This window comes from Melitaea cinxia, chromosome 5 (genome assembly GCF_905220565.1).
Source record: "Melitaea cinxia chromosome 5, ilMelCinx1.1, whole genome shotgun sequence".
Taxonomy (NCBI): domain Eukaryota; kingdom Metazoa; phylum Arthropoda; class Insecta; order Lepidoptera; family Nymphalidae; genus Melitaea; species Melitaea cinxia.
The window spans coordinates 16,301,106-16,325,655 of record NC_059398.1 but is presented as its reverse complement, the minus strand read 5'-3'; the positions used below and the strand labels follow the sequence as shown (position 1 = coordinate 16,325,655).

Here is a 24,550-nt window from a genome sequence, read left to right as displayed (position 1 = left end):
ACTTATCTTAAGATAATTCATCTTTTATCTAATCAACAATAATATTGTTAAACATTTTAAATATTCCATATGTCTTTTTATTAATTGTAGGTATGTACAACATCACTAGTTCAGACTTAATACCTAATATGTCGATATCTTAAAAATTCCATTTGATAGAGCGGTAAACCACACGAATGAGTTTATAGTCTATTATATTTAGTTAGCCGAGCATTCGTGCGACCATGGGCTATTGTGACTTTAGTTATAAATAGGCCACGGGATGGGTTTATGTCGTTACTGGAGTGTTGGCCAAACATGGGGAACGCGGCACCAGGTACGAGTAAATCCGGGAATAATTAACATTTAGGAAATTTTCATTTTGCACTAATTTTGCCTCTTTTCTTTTACTACTCGATTGATTAATAAAAAAGTATCATATCTTTTGTGTGCATTGCTGCTAATTTATTTAAACTTACGCTATTTATTTTTTTATGGAAGATAATTAAAGTTAATTTTTTTAAATGATATTCATAACTTTATAAATCATATTTCAATCATAGTTTTATCATATTTCACAACTTATTTTTATTCTGTGATCTTCTTGTGATTTTTAATTATAATGATCACATCTTTAATAATCGGACCATCCACCATCCGTCTCATATTCTGCAAATAAAATTTCAATAAAAATTTATTTGATTAAATTGACACTAAATAAAATTCGAGTACAGATGCATTTTGTTTTTGTATCTTTTACTTAACTGTTTTGTCTTATCATTTTGTCAGATAAATCAGTTGATCGTCCTTGTTTTATTTCCATAGTTTTATCAATAGACATCATAAATGGTAAAACTATAGATAGAACTATGAAAGACACAGTAGGAACAATTTACTCAAAATGTGGAACACCCTACTGTTGTCTATACCACAACCTTTCAGAAGGCAAATAACCCAATAAGAAGCTCAATGACACCTCTCTAAGGTAGCCTTGTCTTCTTGTTGTTGTTTGTTGAGTAAGATAGCCAAAGTTTTTGAGGAGGGTCGACAGCGCGCTTGCGATGATTCTGATGATGATGAAAGTAGTCAGAGCTCCTGAGAATGTGCTATGTTAATAGAAGGGAAATTCAACTATACGTTGGTGTTATTGTAAAAGTTCTTAGGCGTACCTATGGTAAATGCATCAGGTGCATTATGCCACACTTATGAAAAAAATGAATAAACATTTTTGGCCATATCTCTATTTTTATATTAATTGTACCGCCTTCTTTAATTGTAATTTTATCATTTCCAGTAAAAGAGCCTATTTCCGAGCCGCAATCAAGCGTAACCCAACAGAATGTCGACGGATTGAGTCTGTCATACGGTCCGCCTACACCAGACAACCAACAACAAAACAAACATGAGTCATGTTGCTTCATATGCATCAAAATCTACTATGTTCTGCTCAGTATTGCAAATATTGTAAGTATTTCAAATGTTTATATATTCATCTGGTCCATGTCCATTGAAATTCCACGTTTCGCTAAATAATTGGTCTTATTTTAATCCTTGTTCGTCGTTAAAAAAAAAACAGATTTCGATAAACAATTGTTGTAGAATATGAAAACTAGACAAATAATTATAATCCAAATTATCGATACAGACAATTTAATAACCTTTCTTCACGATTACTCTTAAATTGTTACCTTCACAGTGAGTTCAAATAACTCATTTCATGATTCCTCTTAATTTTCGTATCTAGTCCTACGAACCAAAGAATTTAATTGTAATCCTTTACCACAAATTGAGTATATTATTATATCTCAGAGTATCCCCGAAAAAATATAAATTTATTTACGATAGTTTCACATTAGAATAATTCATAATATAGTAGCCTAACTTGCCGCGCTTTACCTGGGTGGATTAGATGATTTTAACTATTCAGTTTTTTAATTATTTATTTATTTTTATTTGGGAAACAAACAGTACAATATAACACAAAGTAAAGAAGAACACATGAGTTCACGTTATTTTTGGCGTAAACTTGTGGAGGCCTATGTCCAGCAGTGGACTGTATAGGCTGTAATGATGATGATGATGATGAAAAAAGAACAGCAACAAGATAGTGCATAAACCAGTCAAGTTTCCATTAAAAACTAACACATATAATATGCAAAGTGCAAATATTAAAACAAAAAAGTTTATAATCAGAAATAAAATATCTAAAACAAGAAATACGTGTTTGTAATCAAATTATAATTTAAATCAAAGTAAATTAAATTAAAATTAAAACACAAAATTAAGTAACTTAACAATTAATAAATGTAAATAAATAAAATGAAAATCAAAAAAAAAAATAATAAAAAGTAAATAAAAAACATAAAATAATTAAATTAATTGGTTCATTAATTGTTTAATGTTACGTCTAAAACTTATCAATGAACATGAGAATATATTAATGTTATAAAAATCTTTATTACACATATTGCAGGACCGACGAATAAAAATAATATATGCCATATGTCACTCAGTGATAATGTGCGAGTGCGCACTCTTGACAAAACAATTAAATTAAAATCTCATCAGTATTTTTTGAATTTATCCTTTACAAAATAAAAATATTTTTTCTTTGTTATTTAGTATCCAATAGACAGGTGTATGAAAACTGAAATGTAACATTTGTCAGGAGCGGCGTTGAAATTACAACAACTACGCAAAACGACCGATTTATTAATCTTCTACACTTTTCCACAGCTTCTCTGTATAGCCATGATGGCTGTAGCAGTGAGCGCCGCCATAAACATGAAGGCCTTTTCTGCGGAACAATCTGGAAAACTTGTAGCATTGATTCTCCTGGCTGTCATCGCAACTGTCGCACTCTCCATCACAATTTACGCGATGATTGCGGTAGCTGGGAATCATTATAAGCATGTTCGAGGGGTAAGTTTATTTATTTATTTATTTAGTGACTTTAAAAAAGTAGGAGGTTAAATCGACTGCTTTTTTTTTTCGTATAACCACATAATTTTTTACGAAGAGTGCCGCTTTTGATGGTTTTTTTTCAATTGATAGCGATTGTCATGATGTCCTATTTAAATTTGATCGATATCTGACGGGTACTTTTTAAGTTATTCCTCATAATACGTATTTAATTGACCGATTCATTAACTACCAACGTCAGTATTACTTATCGATGAAATTTAAATTGTTTTTTTTTTTAGTCAACATTAGCTTTCTAATCACGGTTATGTCCGAGTCTATTAGGTATTCGGTTCTGGTTATTACATTTTATCCGCAAAATACATTCTATATTACATGTCATGTGTTAACGTAGCATTATTTAAGAGAAATAATTTTTAATTAGGTCCTTTAATTTTTGATTTCATCTATTGCAAAATATTAAAAAAAAAAAATCTTTCTTTTAGTAAATGTTAAAAAATATTGTCTACGTACCACATGTTACAAAATTTCTTTTAAAAAGGCAGTTCTTTTCTTAAACAACTGATATTATTAAATAAATGCCTCAAATCAGCCTTTCGCATTCCACTACTGGACATAGGCCTCCACAAGTTCACGCTATTTTTGGCTTATGTGTTTTGCCCATAGTCACCACGCTGGACAGGCGGGTTGGTGACCGCAGGGCTGGCTTTGTCGCACCAAAGACGCTGCTGCCCGTCTTCGGCCTGTGTATGTCAAAGCCAGCAGTTGGATAGTTATCCCGCCATCGGTCGGCTTTTTAAGTTCCAAGGTAGTAGTGGAACTGTGTTATCCCTTAGTCGCCTCTTACGACACCCACGGGAAGAGAGGGGGTGGCTTTATTCTTTAATGCCGTTACCACACAGCATATGCCTATATATCATATTTTTAAAACCATTTCAAGTGTTATCAAATGATTAAACCTTAGTCCCTGGTCTAAGGGTGCTTAAGTTTTATAACCTAGATACATAAATATCATAAAGTCAAGTTGATTTTAAAAGAACGATAAGAGAAATTACCTTCTTTTTAAAAACCAAAAGCTTTTCCTTATCTTACTTTTCAAAGAAATTGGAGGTAAGTAACACTTAACCTTGATGTAATGTATTCAAGTTCAAAAACACCGTAGCTACGAGTGGTATATCACGCGATCACTAGTTAGTACCATGTTCTTAAATTGCTACTGAATTATTTATATAAAATATTATTTTACAAGAGAATTATACTTTGTTGCTAGTTACAAAGCACAAGAACCTTTCGAAAATATTGAATATATGATATAATTAATAGAACACCAGTAAATAAAAATTTTGCTGTCTTCTAGTTCTAAGTCCGTTATGAATCAAAGTTTACATAATTGATGAACGTCCATTACTGTTTATTTCAAGGTATATAATAGATTTTCATTCTTAATTAGCTAAATCTTATAATATAAAAATGAGTCGCTGAATGTATTGCTAGGCGCAAAACTCGAGAACGGTTGGACCGATTTCGCTAATTCTTTTTTTAAAATATTCCTTGAAGTACGAGGATGGTTCTTACGGAGAGAAAAATTCTAAAAAAAAAAATTTAATTTCCTGAAAAAGTCTAAAAACAACACTTTTCTATACTCCCATACAAAAGATTTGTGATAATACTTAAAAGTCAATTTGAACTTTAATACCATACGATAAAGTTTGTGTTAGGCGATACGAAGTTCGCCGGGTCAGCTAGTAAAAAATAAAAAATAAAAAAATCTAAATGTAACATCATAGCATAAAGTACTGAAATACAAAATTGCTTAAAATAAATTAAGATGATAAATACATTTCCTTAATAAGTTTTTTAAATGTCTCTAATGTTTGAGCACCTTTAATAGACAGTGGTAATGAGTTCCAAAGTCGACAAGCTTCCTCACACGTTAAAGATTTAGAGTAAAAGGATAGATAACGTGGAACGATCTTCAATGTCAGGATTTACTTTGAACGGAGATGCCGTTCTGGCGAATTACAGAGAAAGTCAAATAAATGAACCTTATGTGAATCCTAAATCTGTATGCGCATTTTACATATTATATATTTCATTACATATCCAACGGAGTTATTGGTGTCATTTTTCTGTTCTTCAACCGTCTAAACCGTAAAAAGTAGAAAAATATAATAAACACCTAAGTGTAGCTGTTCTAATAATTATTAAGTAACGAAAAATTGAACTTAGGAAATATTAATTAAATCAAATCAAAATAATTTTGTTCAAGAAATTAAAATTTTGAAAGTGATTGTTAATTTTTAAAAGTGACTACCACCGGTTCGAAATGTATATTCTACAGAGAAGAATCGGCAATAAACTCCGCAGTTAATCTTTTTAAAATAATATATTTAACATGCTATAAGAATCGAAATTTCCCATGGAGATCAGATTTTGTATAAAAATACATTACATAATATATAAAATAAATAAAGAATAAAAAAAAATGAAGAAAAAAATATAGCGTTACGAAACCACTGGTTAAACTAGTATTTATAGTTTTAACAATTTAAATTCCAGACCTCTGTAGCTCTATTGCTGCTGGCGATCATGATAGCAGTGGTCATCGGAGTCTCGCTGAACATCGGTGTGGAGGAAGAGGTCAGACTGAGCCACTCGCTGTCAGAGTCCTTCAAACTGTCGCAAGAGGACAACACTAGGCATGTAAAGCTGTGGACAGCTCTACAAAATGACGTAATTTTTTTTTATTGTTAAAGTTTCTTAACTAAACTTACAAACATTAATGTCTTATGGAAATTAGTCTCTTAATATATTGGTATTATATAAAAGGAGATTGATAACTAACTAGTAAGATATTCTGTTTAACTATATAATTATGATAGAAACCACTGTATACTACGTTGGCTTCCTATGTAAATAAATAAATAAATAAATAAATAAATAAATAAATAAATAAATAAATAAATAAATAAATAAATAACTATACTGGTGTAGGACCGAGAGGAAAAAAACGTGTGTTCAATTCCCGCTTCAGACAATATTTGCAATTAAAAATATATATGTCTATGATATTTTGAGTGTCTGTCCTTGTAGGTCATACTGTTATAGACACATACCATACGTATAGTCGTACCAGTATGTTTTTCCTTAAACGCCTAATATTCATATGCTTAACATACTCACACGGTCGTCTGTTCCTAATGTAGGCAAATCAATGTCTAAATAATATATTTATTTATTTATTTTATACTGTATTGTACAGCACAAATATATTACAAACAAAGCATAAATATAGTTACAGACAGTGGAGTACAATGGGCGGACTTATGGGTAATTAGCCATTTCTTCCAGACAACCCAGTAATATTCAAATTTTAAGAACAAAGAGAAATATTCTAACAATAATATTACCTACGTTGCTGCTGAGAATAGTTTTATTTAAAATCTTATACATAAGTATATAATAAATAAATTACGTGTCACGTTGTTTGTCTACGACGGACTCATAAACTACTTAACCGATTTAATCAAATTTGCACACAGTGTGCAGTTTGATCCAACTTGAGAGATAGACTATATTTTTTTTTATTTTAAATATTACTTCTTATTATTATTCATACAGTACCCTATTTTTTTATTTCATACTTTTACATTTCACTTATTTTCAGTTAACGTGCTGTGGAGTCACCGGTCCAGATGACTATCGTTACCCTAACCAGCCACCCATCTTTCCCCCCGACGTGCCCATCTCCTGCTGCCCTACCTTTGACCCGGATCGCTCCCATTTTGTGCAAGAACGAGAGAAGGAAGCTTGTAAAGCGAAACGTGTGTACTTTAACAACGGCTGCAGAGATCCGGTGATAGAACTTGTCAGAAGAACATCGAGAAGAGTCATGTTGATCTCCATCATTGTGATCATTGTTATGGTAAGTTTTTAGGTTGTATGATGTTTTTAGGGTGGCAAATAATATTACCGCCTCCTTGATGGTATGTGTATTGGATACCGTAGTACAGTGTTTCCCAAAGTGGGCGATAACGACCCCTTGTGGGCGCTGCAGTACTAAAGTGGTGGCGTTGTGTGTCGCGAGGCTTGGGGGTTGATTTGTCATTTAATGTATAAGGACTCTCGACTACAACTTGTGAACATTAACTAATATTCATTAAAAGATTGTTCAAAGGGGGCACTATAAAATGATTTATTCTCTTAGTGGGTAGTAGACAAAATAAGTTTGGGAACCCCTGCCGTAGCATATGGACGCCAGCAACAACAGGAACAATTTAAGTGCGTTATTGACTCTACCTCTAGTCGTCCCCAGGAGCTTTAACTACCTTACTCATTATAGGAACGCAACACTATTTAGGAAGCAGTTTTACTACACATAGGTATTATATAGGTATAGGTATAGGTAGGAAACAATCATAAAGAAGCAATGCACTAATTTTTCCTTACGTTTCCTGCATGTTTTAAATGCCCAAACGGTCGAATCTTACTCGACAGAACCAAATCTATTCCTAAGCTTTGTTTGAGAAAGTATTTCTCGTAATCATGATGTGAGCTTGTCAACGAAGAAGAAGTTAGCAACGTGAAGTTAGCTAGCCAATGAAGTATAACTTCTTACGTGCGTACTTTTCTAACGTACGCATACAGTTTTTTTTTCTCATATAAATAAATCTGTTTTTTTTTTGTCAACAGATATGGTTATCAATTCAAGGGGCGATATGGACACGCTACTGCAAACAACATGAGAATGAACCAAATGGGACTTCCTCGAAAAATCTTTCGATCATAGGAATTTTCACGAAACAACAAATAAGTACAAAACCATAAAACTAATTTAAGAATAAAATGGTTATAGACCATGGGTTAAAAACCACCATTTTGCCGTTACGCACACCATTTGGCTGTAACATACAATATATTTGCAAATTATGCAGATTGATTTATTTTTTGTTTTTCTTCTTTTACTAAAAAGGTTAAAATGTAAAACGCTGCAAAAAATAATATCACAGATACCTAATAATATGTAACGATTTCTATTTTAAGGTATGGAAATTGTATAAAAAGTTTAAGATTATTTGAAAAAAGAAATCAGTATTATTACAATTCATCGTCATCATCGTCGTCATTTATCGTCGTCATCAATGTCTAATATAATACAAATTTATTTATTTTTTTAAATCGAAAATTTTAATTTAAACACCTATAAATAGGTCGGAATGTATACACCAAAGTATTTGTAATAAAAAGTTAAGAAAAACATTATATTGTTTCATTTTGTTTACGAGAATAAATCATGGTAAGTATAGGTGTTTAAAGATTCAAATTAGCGTGTTCTAAGCTTGTAGGTAACCAATAGAGTAGTTAGCTATCAAGGTTTTTTTAACTCGAATTTCTCATTAAAGTTCCTGAATTAATGAAAAAAAAGTGCGTGCATACAAAGTACACAAGTCAGAAGTGAAACTTCTTTGGTAAACTAATTTTTAAGTCTTGTTTATATTTATACAAATCTAAAGCTTTAGATTTGCGTTCCAACGCCATCGACAAAAACGTTGCCGTTTCATCCATAAAAATTTTACCCTCATACGCCTTAACGAAGTTTAACTTAACTTAATGTATTATTTAATTTGATAATTTTATTCGCAAGGAAAGCTTAATCGTAGATGAATAAAATTGTAATTTGTTAGTAAAAATATTGAAAAAAAAAAAACAAACTACTTTTATTTTGGTTTTTCAACAAAACGACCAAAAAATTGCATAAGCTATGACAATAAACACTATTAAAAATGGGGATTGGTAGTAGACGGATGAAAATTATGGGTTTTATGTATTTTTCAATGCCAAATCATAATAAAAAAGAAATAAAAAGAGGCAAAAAAAGAAAAAATATATTTTGGTTTGTGCCACCCGTGTTTTTATCACTTAGGGATTTAAAAAATAATTTACGACCAATTAAGAATCAGTCAAGCCGTTTTAGAGGAGTTTGGTCCCTAAGACTGTGATATGAGAATTTTAAATATTAGATGAATGTATTCCAAGTTATAGCAAACATACAAAAAGTTGGTGGCCAAGACGAGTGTATAAGTATATTTATACGGTTTTCAATTAACCAACAAAATGATTTATAATAATCTCATGATGAGGCACGAGCCGGTAAGGTACAAATAATGTTTCATGCTGTAATTTAAATAATAATTAATTTTAGTTTTTAATAAGAATTACATGACTGACTATACGACCGTCATGTCTCATTAATTTTGCTTAGTAGCAAACAGCGCTATCTATGGTTGAATTGAAGAACTATGTATAAGAAGAATTGAAATCAACATAAACTAACCATATCTTTCTTTAATTACAGGAATGTACAACAGATGGCGCTGTAGTATTAAAACTATATAAAAAATATTTTTTGTTGTTTAAAAGATTGAATTCTAAGTCGCTAGTTAACCTAAAAAACAAGTTATTCAAATAAAAAATTAATTTTTAGTGTCTATTGATACGTATTTTATATTAAGGTTTACTTTTCTATCGAAATTTTATAATATGACTAGCTGACCCCGCAAACGTTGTTTTGCCATATATGTTAATAAACCCCTTAATTCCCCCCTCCCTATAACTTAGGGGGATGAAAAATACATGTTGTTCGATTCTCAGACCTACCCAATATGCACACCAAATTTCATGAGAATCGGTCAAGCCGTTTCGGAGGAGTTTAATTACAAACACCGCGACCGACACGAGAATTTTATATATTAGATAAACAATGTAATAAATAAAGTTGAACTAATAATATACAAAATATTATTGAATTATTTTTACAGAATTACAAAATGCTACAACTTATTTCATTGATATGTTGGCAGCATCGGTGGTTCAGTGGTAGAATGCTCGCCTGCCACGCGGGCGGCCCGGGTTCGATTCCCGGCCGATGCAATTACTTTTTAGAGTTACCTTTTTACAATAATTATCTGTAGGTACTTTTTAATGAAACTAGATATTTTTGAACTTCTTAATAAAAACAAAAAACAGAAGACACGTGTATTCCACAACTAAAAATGTTTCATATCAATTTAAAAAAAAAATCTTTTTATATTTAACTTTTTATTGGCATTAAAAAGTCAAAGAAATTAAAAAAAAAGCAGTCATTAACTCAAGTAATCGCATAAAACCGTAATAAAAGAAAATTGATTTCTTAATAGCAGCCATTACGTTTGTAGGAAATAATGTGACCTCACCATGAGGACTTTGGTAACTTATACGACATTGTTGTTAAAAATTGTTGCATTAATTTTAGTAAAATTATTACACGCAGGTAAGAATGCTTTCAATCAATTTCTTTATTCTCCATTGCACGTAATTGGCGAAATTATCTGTGCTCTTTTGACACTATTGAAAGTATAAACCAAAAGATTGAAAAAAGTTTTGAAATTGAATTTTAAAAAAAGAAAACATAAATATATTGTTATACATATTAACTAGCGACCTCTGTCGGTTTATATTTTTTACACGATAAGTAATAAAGAAAATATCATGTACTAAAACCTTCTCAGATACACGGTACATCTTATGGTATAAGTATTATTCCGATCGGCTCAGTAGTTTTCGCAGTTTAACCGAACAAATAAACCGGGTCTCTAATATTAATATCGTTATAACAACAAAAAGCTGTCAGTGTCGGACTATCCTAACAACTCTGGAAAGTTTTACAACTGCTGGTCTGCAGTTAAAATATCGTAAAAAAACGCACACCGATAATAATAATTAAAAAAAATATTGAAATATATTTTGATCATCAGGCGAATGCCAGATATCTAATATCTAGATATATTATACTGGGGACTCTGAAAACTAACTTAATGAGCCCCTGCAACTGTTATAGTCATATAAATAAATTATGATTTGAGTGTCAAATGCTATAGTGTTAGTTATTGCAAATCTAATCTGGTAGAAAAAGCAACTGATATGCCTAGTAGGAAGCATTTACCGTAGCGTTTGGACGCTTGCAACAGTGTGTTGCGACCCTCATTTTGAAGTCTGGCTGTTTATGTTAAATAGTCACGATTCAGCCTGTAACATCCCACTGCTTGATATAGGCCTCTTTCTTCATGTAGGAAGGATCGGAGCTTTATCGACCACATTGCTCCACCGTGGATAGGTGGGTATATTTTTATTATGAGTACCGATCCCTATCAGGTGTCTATGATAACTACCGGGAGCCATTACTTAGCAATAGCCCCGAGGCACGGTCGGTACCCACAAGGACAGACAACCAGATTGAAAAGAAATATTTGTACAAATACAATCTATCCAATCCAACCTGAGCGGGAATCTGACCAGCAATCACCGGTGGGTGAGCGCACACATGTGCACGCACCACTACACCAGAGCGATGTCGATGATAGTAATACCTACTTATTAAAATAATATAAAAAAAGAACTATAACATATAAGGAATATTTGACTGATTACCAATAAAATTATTATCAGACTTTTTGGACAGAAATTTTATATTGCAAGTAGATGCAGATAAGCATTTGTATTAGAACAACAGTCAGTATATTTCAATATACTCGTATGTACTCTGCCAAGAAATTAAAAAAAAAAAAATACTTTAGTGCTACAATAAGAGTTTAACATATAATCCATTATTCATTAACACTAAGTTTTAAACACGTAAAGTAAAAATAGATAAATTTATGCGTGGGTGAATAGATGAAGTATGTTTATTAGTAATTCAAGTTAAAACTAGTATTATTAATAAATTATCCTACTTTTTCGTTTGTCTTTCAACAATTTTTTGTCTCTTTTTTTTTAAATATAATTAGGTCAGCAAACAAGCGATTATCATGGCCGTAGGTTATATAAACGTCTGCAACACCAAAAGCATCGAAAATGCGTTGCCGACTTTTTCCCAATTCCCCCCAGTAGCTCTGGTCACTTTACTCACCAACAGGATCACACTACTGTTGAAAGCAATATTATTTAGCTGTTGTATCTGTCTTGTATGTGATATCACTATTTTACGAATTAACATAGATGTTTTAAAAGCTAAAATATCTTTTAGTTTAACTAAAGCGAACAGAACTTATTCTCATATCAACTTATAATACTGTTTCAAGTGCCACCAGATTACTGTTTGCGAAATCTGAACAAATCCGACTGTAGCGTATCACCAATTCATGTATTTTCCTACTACAAGCCTGGATCTCGTTGCGAGCTGGAGGTATGGAGAGGATGCCCAACGGACAACTTATTTCGCACTGAAAGTGCATGTATAAACACGTGCATTAGACGCAAAGGATGGAGCTACGAGAAAGGAGTTACAAAATTCGTTAGTGAAAAGAAGTTAAATGAAGGTAGATGCTAAATTTATGTTCTTGTCTTTTTCTTCATCATCGTTATCATCATTTCAGCCTATCACAGTCCACTGCTGGACATAGGCCTCCACAAGTTCACGCCAAAAATGGTGTTACGCATGTGTGTTACCCATAGTCACTACGCTGGGTAGGCGGGTTGGTGACCGCAGGGCTGGATTTATCGCACCGAAAACGTTGCTGTCCGTCAACGGCCTGTGTATTTCATTGTCAGTAGTTGGATGGTTATCCCGCCATCGGTCGGCTTTTTAAGTTCCAAGGTAGTGGAACTGTGTTATCCCTTAGTCGCCTATTACGATACCCACGGGAAGAGAGGGGGTGGCTATATTCTTCATTGCCGTAACCACATAGCAACTTTTTTTCTAGTATAACTTATTTTATAAGTACTAATAAAAATACTTTATTTTCATAATTTCTAGAACAATATAGTATTCGGATATTGTACATTACCTACTCAAAAATATCATCATCTCATTGGCAAAGTCATCGAAATTATTTTAGTGAATCTCTAATAAACTATCAGTTCCCATCCCAAAAAAAGTAACCGTTAGTTCTCAGTAATCAAACATAAACCGCATCTAAGCTTTGTTACTGTACAAAAAAAAAACATACCAACGATATTTATTAATTATGTATGTCATTGAACTTTTCAGAAAAATGTCATGGACTTGTTAATATAAATAAATGTAACAGTAACGCTACCAGGGCCTTTGTTTATAACAAAACTACTAACGAGTGCGATGAAATCATTTGGGCCGGATGTCAACACAAAGGCAATGTGTTTGAAGAACAATTAGATTGCTTGGAAACTTGTTATCGTGGTGATTTGAATTGGAATGACAAGATAAATATAATACCGAACACTTTCGCAAATGAACTTGATACGATTTTAGATAACATATCTCTGGATGGTGAAGACGCAAACATAAAAATATTGCTGCATAAAACTGTAACTAAAAATGATAATCATTTTACGGGGAAAATAGTTGAAGAAAAATTTGTTAAAACTACACCAACAACTAATAAACACGCCGAGAACGATAGTTACTCAACTTCAACAAACAGTAAAAAAATTGCAAAGTATACAACAACGAAAGCTTTAGATAAAACTACAGAGTCACTTAATTATTCGTCAACGGCTAAATATTTGGTGACAACAGATAATTCGAAATATACAAAAATAAATACTACACCAAACTATACTTGGACACCAAAAACAACAGCACAAACTATTAAAGTTAAATCTACCACTTCTGAAGTTATTACAACTAGAACTAAATCGACTTCTCCTGAAACTACTACAACTACCAAAATTACCACAACTACTGATGGTACTACAACTGAAGCTTCAACCTCTGAAGCTACAACACCCGAAGCTACAAAACCTAAAGCTACCACCACTGAAGCTACCACCACTGAAGCTACAACCCCTAATGCTACAACCCCTGAAACTACAACCACTGAAGCTACAACCATTATTACTACTGTCGAAGAAAAAACAACAGTAAAAACAACAACAGTTAATACAGGAACAGCAAAAGAAGTAGTGTTACCTCAAGATTTGCAGTATTAAGTTAAATTAAATTAATTTTAATAAATAAAACAAAATAAATTTTTATAAAAAGCAATTTAATGAAAAGTAATTGAAATTCGAGTGTTCTTAAAACCAAAAAGAATATTCTTGTTACTACTTTAATTTAGAAAAACTCTTATGCATTGAAAGGAACGTTCATTGAAATTTAAAACTTCTATATCCAAGAAGGCTTTAAGTCTGACTACTAGTACTTAGTACGCCTTACTTGATGGTGAGCGTGTACCGTTGCTTATAGACGTCTCCAACACTAGAAGCATCTCAAGCGCGCTGCCAACCCTACCCCCAATCCCTCTAGGAGCTCTGATCACCTTACTCACCACAGGAACACAAAACTCCTTGAAAGCAGTAAAATTTATTAGTATTTAACAAATAATTCGGAATTAAGGTTCTATTAGAAGAACTATCAAGAAACACAATACCTACTTTTATAATTGTATTTGCTCGGAAACGAAAAAAAGCCGACTTCAATTACATCGACAAGCAATATATCGTAGGTAGACGAAAAAATAGTCAATTAAATACGCGTTATCAAAGATTACTCAAAATGTTGTCATGACATCTAGATGAAATTTAAATGTCACCACATGATAAACATTGGCTTTCGAATAAATTAAACATCATCAAAATCAGTACACACAGTAAAAAGTTATGCGGTACAATACAAATAACTTTAAATGGGACCAAATGATATGACTGACCAATGCACTACCTTTCGTTTGAAAAAAAAAAATGTCGAAAACGGTCCACCCTGTCAAAAGTTCTGAAGTAACATACGTTAAAAAAATACAGTCGAATTGAGAACCTCCTCCTTTTTTTGAAGTCGGTTAAAAAGTCTTCAATACATTTCTCAACCATTATAAAGTCAGTCATAACTTTTGTATTAAAACCAGCAGTATTAAAATTATTAAATGTTTATAGATTAAACCAAAAAAATATCGAAAATCAATCATCTCTTATTTACTGCTAATATTCGTCTGCGTGGCGTATGCAATTTTGATTGTTCTCTTTTACCCCGTTAAAATATAGCCCATGTCACTAAGTGGTTTACATTGGTGAAAGAATATTTTAATTATATTTCGTTTTTGACGAGATCCACTATAAACAGACAATCAAATATTTTCTCTTTATAAGAATCTTTATTAGTGTAGATTTAGAAGATACTTGGTATGTTTATCAATTCCTATTATGATAAACTAAATTACCTAATTCCTATATTCAATACTCTTAATTACTACTAAACCGCATAACGTAAGGATAGATTTATTAATATTATCGTTGGATTATCGAACAGAATAAATATATCCTAAGAACTAGCATTATTCTGTCAATTATATATATCGGTTTGAATCGAATGGATTTTATCGATGCTTCGGTGCCTTTATCCTTTACAATTACAATTGTACGTTATTTCATGGCACTTTTCGATACGGAGTCAACGTATTCTAGCGCATTTGAGGCTATTCCTTATTATTGTATATTATTTTTAACCTACTTTAAAAAAGGAAGAGGTTTCTCAAATAATATACTATAATTCAAATATATATACTAGCTGACCCCGCAAACGTTGTTTGCCATATATTTTATTAACCTTCTCAATCCTCCCCCTCCATCTATAACTTAAAGGAATAAAAAATAGATGTTGGCCGATTCTCAGAACTACTCGATATGCACACAAAATTTCATGGGAATCGGTCAAGCCGTTTCGGAGGAGTTTAACTACAAACACCGCAACACGATAATTTTATATATTAGATTTGTGGGTGTTGTTTACGAACCGATTTTGATGATTCTTTTTTTGTTGAAAAGGAAATATCCTAACGGTGGCGTTGTGATAAGGTACTGCTAGGTTGCTGACGATGGTGTCCCAGAGAAATCGAGGGAAAACTTCGAAAATCGTAGTGGCGATTAGTACGTTGTTAATTTGTCGACTTACGTTGTTTTACTTATGTCGATTCGTCTACGTATGTCAATGTAATTGAAGTTTTTTCCTTTGCCAGCAAACACAATTATTATGAAGAAGCAAAGATAGGCAATGTCCTGGACTGTATACATTTTCCAATTTAACTACGACTGAGAATTACGGCACATTAATAATTTTAACAAGGAGTTGAAAATGTTATTACGATAAAATAAATATGTATGATATATGGTATGTCTGGAACTGTGTGGCTACGGTACTAAAGAACATAGCCACCCCCTCTCTTCCCGTGGGTGTCGTAAAAGGCGACTAAGGGATAACAAAGTTCCGGTACCACTTTGGAACTTAAAACGCCGACCGGTGGCGGGATAGCCATCCAACTGCTGGCTTTGAAATACACAGGCGAAGACGGGTAGCAGCTTCTTCGGTGCGACAAAGCCAGTACTGTGGTCACCAACCCGCCTGACCAGCGTGGTGACTATGGGCAAAGCACATGAGTTCACGTTATTTTTGGCGTAAACTTATGGAGGCCTATGTCCAGCAGTGGACTGTATAGGTTGTAATGATGAAATATGTATGAACCGCATATGAACTGCATTACTTAATTTAATTTAGGCAAATATATTAATGACTGTGTTTAATTTAATGAATGGATTCTCTTAGGACTAATTAATAGCTACGTTAATTCTACTGGTTTCCACTAGCACATTGAAATTAGGTTATAAACTATTATGATTTATTATGTTCCCATGGAGGAGAAGTCTGGTCTTTTCGCCGAGGCCAGCCTGTCGCTGGAGGGATCCTGTTGCCTGCAGATCCGGGACCCTCCAATTAAAGCGGCTGAAGGCTCCCGCAGGGGTTTTGGTCGGTAGTGCACCCCCAAGTGCTAAGCCGACATACGGTCTAGGAATGCCTACCCGGGCATCCTGGATATCACCCGTAAATGGGTTACCCTGCGATATCAAAAAAAAAAAAAAAATGATTTATTATGTTAGTATAGGTGCATCAAAATGTATAATATATATGTATCATAATATACATAGAATACAACTGATGTGTGTAATTAAGTGACATGGAGGAAAAACATAGCATCGGGGTCTTTATAAGAGCAATGGTATGAACCAATTACAATTGTCGTCTGAGTATGTTCCTGCATCCCTGAAAATTTGTTGCACGTTTTTGGTTATGATTATTATTATATTGATTGGTATGGTCATGGTTTTGGTTACGTTATTATTGATTGAAAGACGGTTTTAACAATCATATGATCTGTGATGTAAAGTTAAACTGTTGCTACAAATATACTTACAACAAACAAGGGAGATGATGTGCATATGATTTTTAATATTAGTGTGGAGTGAAAATATGTATATATTGTACGTACATTATTATACATATATGGATACATAATTAGACCTATGTGTGAAGAGTTATGTGAGGATGAAAGCGTATCGTGCTCACGTTCCGTTAATATCGGTCTAGCGAATATCTAGCTCAAAGCTAGGCCTACCTGTTTAAATATACCTAGCTGGTCGGTTACAGGCCTGAGTGATATTTCTAGAAATTCTTTGAATGTGACTAAATAGGATGAATCGTATTACTGCGGTTGTATTCATTCTTAAATCGTTCCTTTTTTAAATAATATTAAAAAAAGGTTCTATATAAAATGTGTTATTGCGGCAATCAACTCCCCTTCCTAAGTATAATAATTATGTAGACCATTAGTAAAAAATACTGGTGGACGTTAATTCCAACGAATTTAAGTATGATTCGAGCACGATAATTTTCTTTGGTTTTTACCAAACGCTATAAAGAAAAAAAAAAAAAAAAAACAAATGCCAATTCTTGTAGCTTCTCTTTTAGATAAATATTTGAGTTTTTGGGGTTTTTTTTAAGCTTCGTTTTCTAATGGATAATAATAGTACAAATACAGGACACTATAATATCCGCCTACTTATATATTATCCAAAACTCTATCTATGTCTATCACACGATTCTTAGAACCATAATAATTAGACAAATACATGATATTTACACAGATTATTTTCAACTGTATAGTTATCAAGTATTAGTATCTATACGCTATACCGACAAATCAAAAAAGAAAAAAAGCGAATAGAGAACAAAAACATAGGTATATTAAAAAAAAATCAACCCTGCATTTCGCTCGACTAAAACAGTCAAAAGTACACAACAGATATCTTGATTGACCCAATTACAGACAGATCCAATTTCATTCCTTTTTAACTGACTTCAAAAAAGGAGGAGGTTACTCAATTCGACCGTATATATATATATATATATATATATATATATATATATATATATATATATATATATATATATTAATGTATGTTCGGGGATAAGGAAACCAGGATGTGATGATGGGATCCCAGAGAAATCGAGGGAAACCCTCGAAAATCCGCATAACTTTTTACTGGGTGTACTGATTTTGAGTTTTAATTTAATCGAAATCGAGATCTGACTACAACTTTTTGAGTATCCCTTATTCGCCTCTTACGACACCCACGGGAAGAGAGGGGGGGGGGCTATATTCTTTGATGCCGTAACCACAAAGCACGCACAATCTTTGATAACGCGTATTTACTTGACTATTTTTTTGTCTATCTACGTAGTATTACTTGTCAATGTAATTGAAGTTGGTTATTTTTCGTTTGCGAACAAATATATTATTAAATTATTCTTAGAAAGATATATAACCTTTTTGTGTAATTGAAAAGTTAAACTTTATTTTGTACGTATATTTAAATTTTTTTGACATTATGCTATCAAATTCATGTTAACTTATCGTAGCGATAAGTTAATGAAACCTTCCCTCGAATGAAATGCAACCCCTTTCAACATTCAAGGTCAGGGCTAATGCGCCACCCATTACGAAGGGTGCAAGTTGATATTGACTTACATAAGACTAGATTTTATTCTCTACTTGGTATGGAATTTGGATTTTATTTCTCGTTTTTTTTTTTTAGCTAAAGATATGATGGCCATCAATAATTCGTGTTTTTTTTTTCAATTTTGTAGTATTCCGTCAGAAGACACTATAAGTTCTGCCTAACTTCCGATGACTTACCATTGATTTCAATATTTCTCAATACGATATAAATGTGACTATTTTCCCAAATTTTCTTGGACTCGGAATTTGAAAGGGTAAAGCCGCGAAGCGTGTCTAGTTAAAAAAAAAATCGAAGTTATGCAAGAAGACACCCACGGCGTTACCAAAATATTATAATGGACTAACAAAGGAGGCTTTTGTTAATACAGATGCGCTGTGGAATTTGGATAATTCATAAAGGTCGTTGACATGAAAAATTTTATATATTTTTTTTACTCATAAAATCTCATTGTTTTAAAACACAATAACGGAGTAGGGAATATTTTAGTTACGTTTACTTCACGTGATATTATTTAAAACAAACAGTTGCAGGCATATTAAGATTATTCGAAATGGTCTTTGAATTAATATTATTTTTTTATTCATAAACCCTTATTGTTTTAAAATATGTACTATTAATGAAAACGGAATAAGTGTTTAGTCTACGAGATCTTATGTAAAACATACAGTACGTACAATACTTATTTATATAATAATCATGATATACCTTTTTAAAATCCTTGTATTGTGCCCTTCAATTTGATACCCATATAGTATTCGAGAAAAACAATTTTTTTTCATTAACTACAATGGCTTCGCGCAGCCGCCATGTTTGATTTTTTTTAATGTCACCTATCTAAGAACACTTGGACAGCTAAGACGAACCTAACGATATCTCAATTATGTAAATCCGTTCAGTGGTTCTGGAAATATGAGGTAGTAAAGAATATTACATACAAACATACATACATACAAGATACGCGCGAAAAACATAACCCTTCCTTGGCAGTCGGGTAATAATAGGAAGAGAAACAAAGTATTAATATTAATCGTTTTTAATTTATAACCCTTCTAAAGAACATGCTTGATTTAACATAAGTAATTATGCATAACATACACTAACATAACATGCAGGTACCTGCTTACTTACGAGTATGTCAGTCGTTAGTATTTAGTATTACTACTTAGTAATGCGTGTTTAAATAAACAGATATACAGAAGACATTTTTATTTTATTACTTTATATGTATCGATCGAAGAGTATCAATTTCGTATTGCATTTTCAAACTCATCATTCTAAAGTCTATAGGGCATTTACCAATTTAGTTAATGCTGTACTTAATTTTATTAAATTTTAAAATGGTAATTTTGTGATTTCTTTGTCTGTTTAATATTTATTTTTATATCGCTGTTAAAGTATATTACTTGAGTATGTTATTTGTCCCAGACCTTGTCACTGGTTGACGGAATCTTTACCTTGATCCTGTAATTATATTCCAGTATTCCAAAGACATACGGTACATTTAGCAAGCGTCAATCGCGCTCGATAGCTGTAAATTTTTGAGCTGTCTACATTTAAGGAGCTTGTTTAAAAAATTATTACAATTTTAGCATTACAAAAAGGAAATTAAATAATAGATTAATACAAAAAAAAAACAAGATGGCGCCAAATAACCAGCTGATCGACAACGCTTCTCATCTCCGTTGACACCGAATTGCGACTAATCGGCCAACAGCGTCGACGGATTATACGCAGAGCCCGATAAAATACTCGACAAGACTGTCAACTCTGATTCAGTCCGCTCGCGTCGCTGGAGAACAGTGGATGTGTATAATGAAATAATAATAATATGTATTGGTGAATCGATTATCCCGATTGAAAGATCGATTGCGAATTAAAAACTTAATGAGAATATATTACTCAATGTCATAGTTTTAAAATTAAGTAATTCTATAAGCGAGTTGTTGTCGAATTGTATGGTATATCGATTGTACGTCTCCTAGATATGGAACGTTCAGTGTGTCTAGGTCAATAGGTATTTTCGTATGACCTAAAGTGCAAGTTTAATGTTTTGTGCGTTTATTTGTTGTGATACGTAAGTCAATGACATAGTGATAGATTGGTGTTTGTTTGTAAGCTTAGATTTGTGTAGGCGTTTAGTGTTTTATTATCTGGATATTGGCGGCTGATTTCGTAACATCATGTTTGGTGTGTTGATGAAGAAGTGGAAACCTAAAAGGTAGGTTGGGTTAAAATTATATTTCAAGGATTTTTGAGTTAAAGCTGTATGACGATTATTACAAAATTGAGAAAAAAATATATTTTTATTGTTACCTGTGGAAATGTTCGGGATATTTCGACAGCTTTTTCGTATACGGAGCTTTTATATTCGGCGAATTGATTTTAGACTACGTGCCATTTATATAGAGTACCTATTCAGAATATTTTACAGGCCCCCAATTATTACAAAATCTATAACAATATAATGAAATATATGATAAATCTTAGCCATAAATAATATTAATTTTATTATAAATATAAGATGATAAATAATATTTTTAATGGATAGCGAATAGGTATGTAACATTTTTTATTACATTCGTCGCTTTTATAAAACACATTTAATTAAATTGTTACATTATTTTGTAAATAATTAGACTTTGTATCTATAAACCTAGTAAAATTTTACTTAGTTCTGTAAACTTCGTAACATCTGTAACTAAATTACTGGCGCGAATTCATCCTCATTTAAAAGTATCTTTTAACTGAGGTAGGGCACAGCAGGAATTTCCTGCTCAAAATATGGAGCAGCCCGACTGGGGTACCTCGACCTTACAGAAGATCACAGCAAAATAATACTGTTCTCAAGCAGTATTGTGTTCCTATTGGTGAGTAAGGTTACCAGAACTCCTGGGGGGATTGGGGATTGGGTCGGCAACGCGCTTGCGATGCTTCTGGTGTTGCAGGCGTCTATAAGCTACGGTCATCGCTTACCATCAGGTGAGCCGTACGCTTGTTTGCCGACCTAGTGACATAAAAAAAAAGTATCTACAGCTTTTCTTGTCGTAGCACGTTATTTTAAAGCCTATAACTTTTTTCGACAGACTTTCTGACGAGAATAAAAAAATTGATCGCTAAATTAGGTATACGCACAGGAATAGTTAACAGGGTACGCAGTTTACCAGTCTAGGTACCACAAAAATAACCTTCCTTTAAATAGCTTTACTGTTTCAATAATAATTCAATATTTAACTAGTAATGATTGCATATAAAATACAAAAAAAATTTTTTTGAAGTAGGTTAAAAGTTTGTATTCACTTTTGCAAGCTGAGAGACGTCTTGACGCTTCTTCATTCAAACACTCAGCTAACAGTCATTTGACGTTTGGTTGAATGGCGTTCTTCAATGAATGGGCTAGCCGTCCCATTGTATGATTACTTCAACCAATTAGCTATGACATACGTATTTGTGTCATAAGTTTTGTATGAGACTTGTCAAATATTATGTATTGGCAAGAAAAAGAGTAAATATAATTTTATATTGAGTGAATACACTCAAAAATATTAGCCCAAAACCCTATTCCCAGTGTAGATGAAGTTAAAAATTTACAAGAGAGTTGTTTATTTCCAAAATATTATAAGAAAATTAATTGAATCAGCCTGTAACGTCGAATGCTGGGCATATAGGCCTCTTTCCGCTGCTACTACTACTACCGCTTACTCTTTTGGGTTGCCAGATACTGTACGAGGTCTTTTGAAAAAGTATCGCGAAATTCGTATTTCTCGTACTTTTTTTTTTAATTATTTACTCACAGTATTACATATGTATGTAATACTGTGTGTGTATTATATATGTAATGTCGATGGTTTTCTTCCTGTGAGATCTTTTTTTTGCGATAATTCCGTCTCCTGTTTCTTAGTAATTTTTGTGTAGTGTTGGTAATAGATCAAAGTTGTTATTTAAATTTACAAAAGTATCGAGACTCTTTCATCCATTTATATACATATTTCTTTCTTTATAAATTGATGGTATATAAAATGTACATAGATAGAAAAATCGGCATTAGAAATCAGAATTTAGTCTCAACGGAAATAAAATTTGAAAACAGTGTAGAGAATTATAGTGTACTTGGAGTAGAATATGACCGCTTTGGAATAAGAAAATTGCATTTTGGTTTATAAAAGTTTCAATTTCTGTGAACCAAACATAGATTCATATAAATTTTCTGAATTACTTCATATTTAGCTTGAAAAAGTATACTTTTTTTTGGATCAATCATCGAATTGTGTTCAAGGATAAGGTCTCATTAAATATGGATTTAATAGAGAAGCTAAACGGTAAAATACCACGCGAGGTAGTTGATTTCCTATATCCGATATTTCTTTTATGGTAAGTAATTTCAAAGTATTTCATTTCAGCCTTTATGAGAAATTTGACATACATTTTTTTCATATAATTTTTTCAACATCGCAGCGCTAACGCTAGGTAAGTTGATGTAATGATAAAAATTATCGTAATTTTAATTTTATCATTAAGAGCAATTTAATAGCGGCATTATATACGATTTTCACATACTTTGGGTACTTATTAAATTTTTCTATGATTTTTTTTTAAATTACTGTCAATTTCCTATAATCTGGTACCCCATAAAACTATCTGTCACATAATTGTTAAATGTAATACTACATCTGTCGAGTGAAATATCTCTAGCGTTATGTGTCTTTTATCTTTCTTTTTTCTGCTTTGATTCTTCAAAAAAGTTCTATCTAAAACAAAATTCCACAGTAAAAAACTTGAAATATTAAAATTGAAACCAAAAAATTAAAATAATTTACCTCATCGGTAAATTTCCAAAACTCTCCATAACAATCCACAGTCATAAAAATTAATAATTTTTCTTCTATATGAGTCTACAAATACTGGACACGACTTTGTACATTACTGTACAACAGTTATACAAAGAACTCCTCAAAGCTCATGCACAAATATAACCTACGGACACGATTCAATATCAGGTTACCTTTAATAGCAATCGTTTCCTCATCAACTCGCTATCACCAACAGAACATCATTATGCAATGCATCATAAGACAACTAAACAAGCATTGAGACGAAATGATGAAAAAGCAATGATAAAAAAAACACAAATATTTCCAACTATCTCTAATTTCGATAAGTTTTGTTTAAAATTATAGCGTTAAAATATTTTAGTTAAATCATGAGCCCCATACTAAACTAGATAGATTTAAGGCTGATGATGTTAACAAAGACGTTTTTTATGGAAACAACCCATTTAACGTAAATCATGTTTAATATTTCTTTGTTTATAGTGGCTGTATTATATTATATGAGACACTGTGGCGGCTATTGTAAATATAAACGCCTCTCACTCTACTACTATATTTATTATTATTTACTCTTCACGCGTCATCATTTTCTATGATAATTTTAAGTATATACTTATTATTTTTCCATAAGTAATTTTGTCTTACGATTAGTCTTCACTGCGCAAACTGCAAACACTTAGACTCAATGTTCACTTGGTAGCCATTAAAAACCTTAAAAACATAGATAATATACACAGTGTAACATAAACGGCTGTGACATTAGCGGTCAAAGAGGTCGGAACCATAAAGGTTTTATATTATAATTAATTCTAAAATTCATAGGTTAAGTGTTTAGGGGTCCCTTCACCTGCTCAGCAGCTGTAATAGAACAACACAAACACCTGGTCTATGCTGATAATATATTACTCGCAAAGATAACAATTGTTAAAAAAAGGTCGTTTTGAATTACAACGGAATGGTCTATAAGATGGTCATTTACATATATTTAATAATAATTATCTATAGATGCCCGATTTCGCCTTTGT

The 24,550-nt window shown here is 32.3% G+C and overlaps 1 protein-coding gene and 1 non-coding gene across 2 annotated transcripts; both read left to right on the top strand.

The window, feature by feature from the left end:
• Positions 1-1,080: 1,080 nt before the first annotated feature.
• On the top strand, positions 1,081-8,166 carry LOC123653882 (tetraspanin-15-like). The gene is made up of 6 exons (XM_045589860.1): positions 1,081-1,153; positions 1,274-1,443; positions 2,716-2,901; positions 5,461-5,634; positions 6,569-6,826; positions 7,594-8,166. The coding sequence occupies exons 1-6, from the start codon at positions 1,081-1,083 to the stop codon at positions 7,726-7,728; spliced, it is 996 nt and encodes a 331-aa protein (XP_045445816.1). The 3' UTR covers positions 7,729-8,166.
• Positions 8,167-9,760: 1,594 nt separating this feature from the next.
• Trnag-gcc lies at positions 9,761-9,831 on the top strand. The gene has a single exon. It is a non-coding gene; the product is annotated as a tRNA-Gly (tRNA).
• The last annotated feature ends 14,719 nt before the right edge of the window (positions 9,832-24,550 follow it).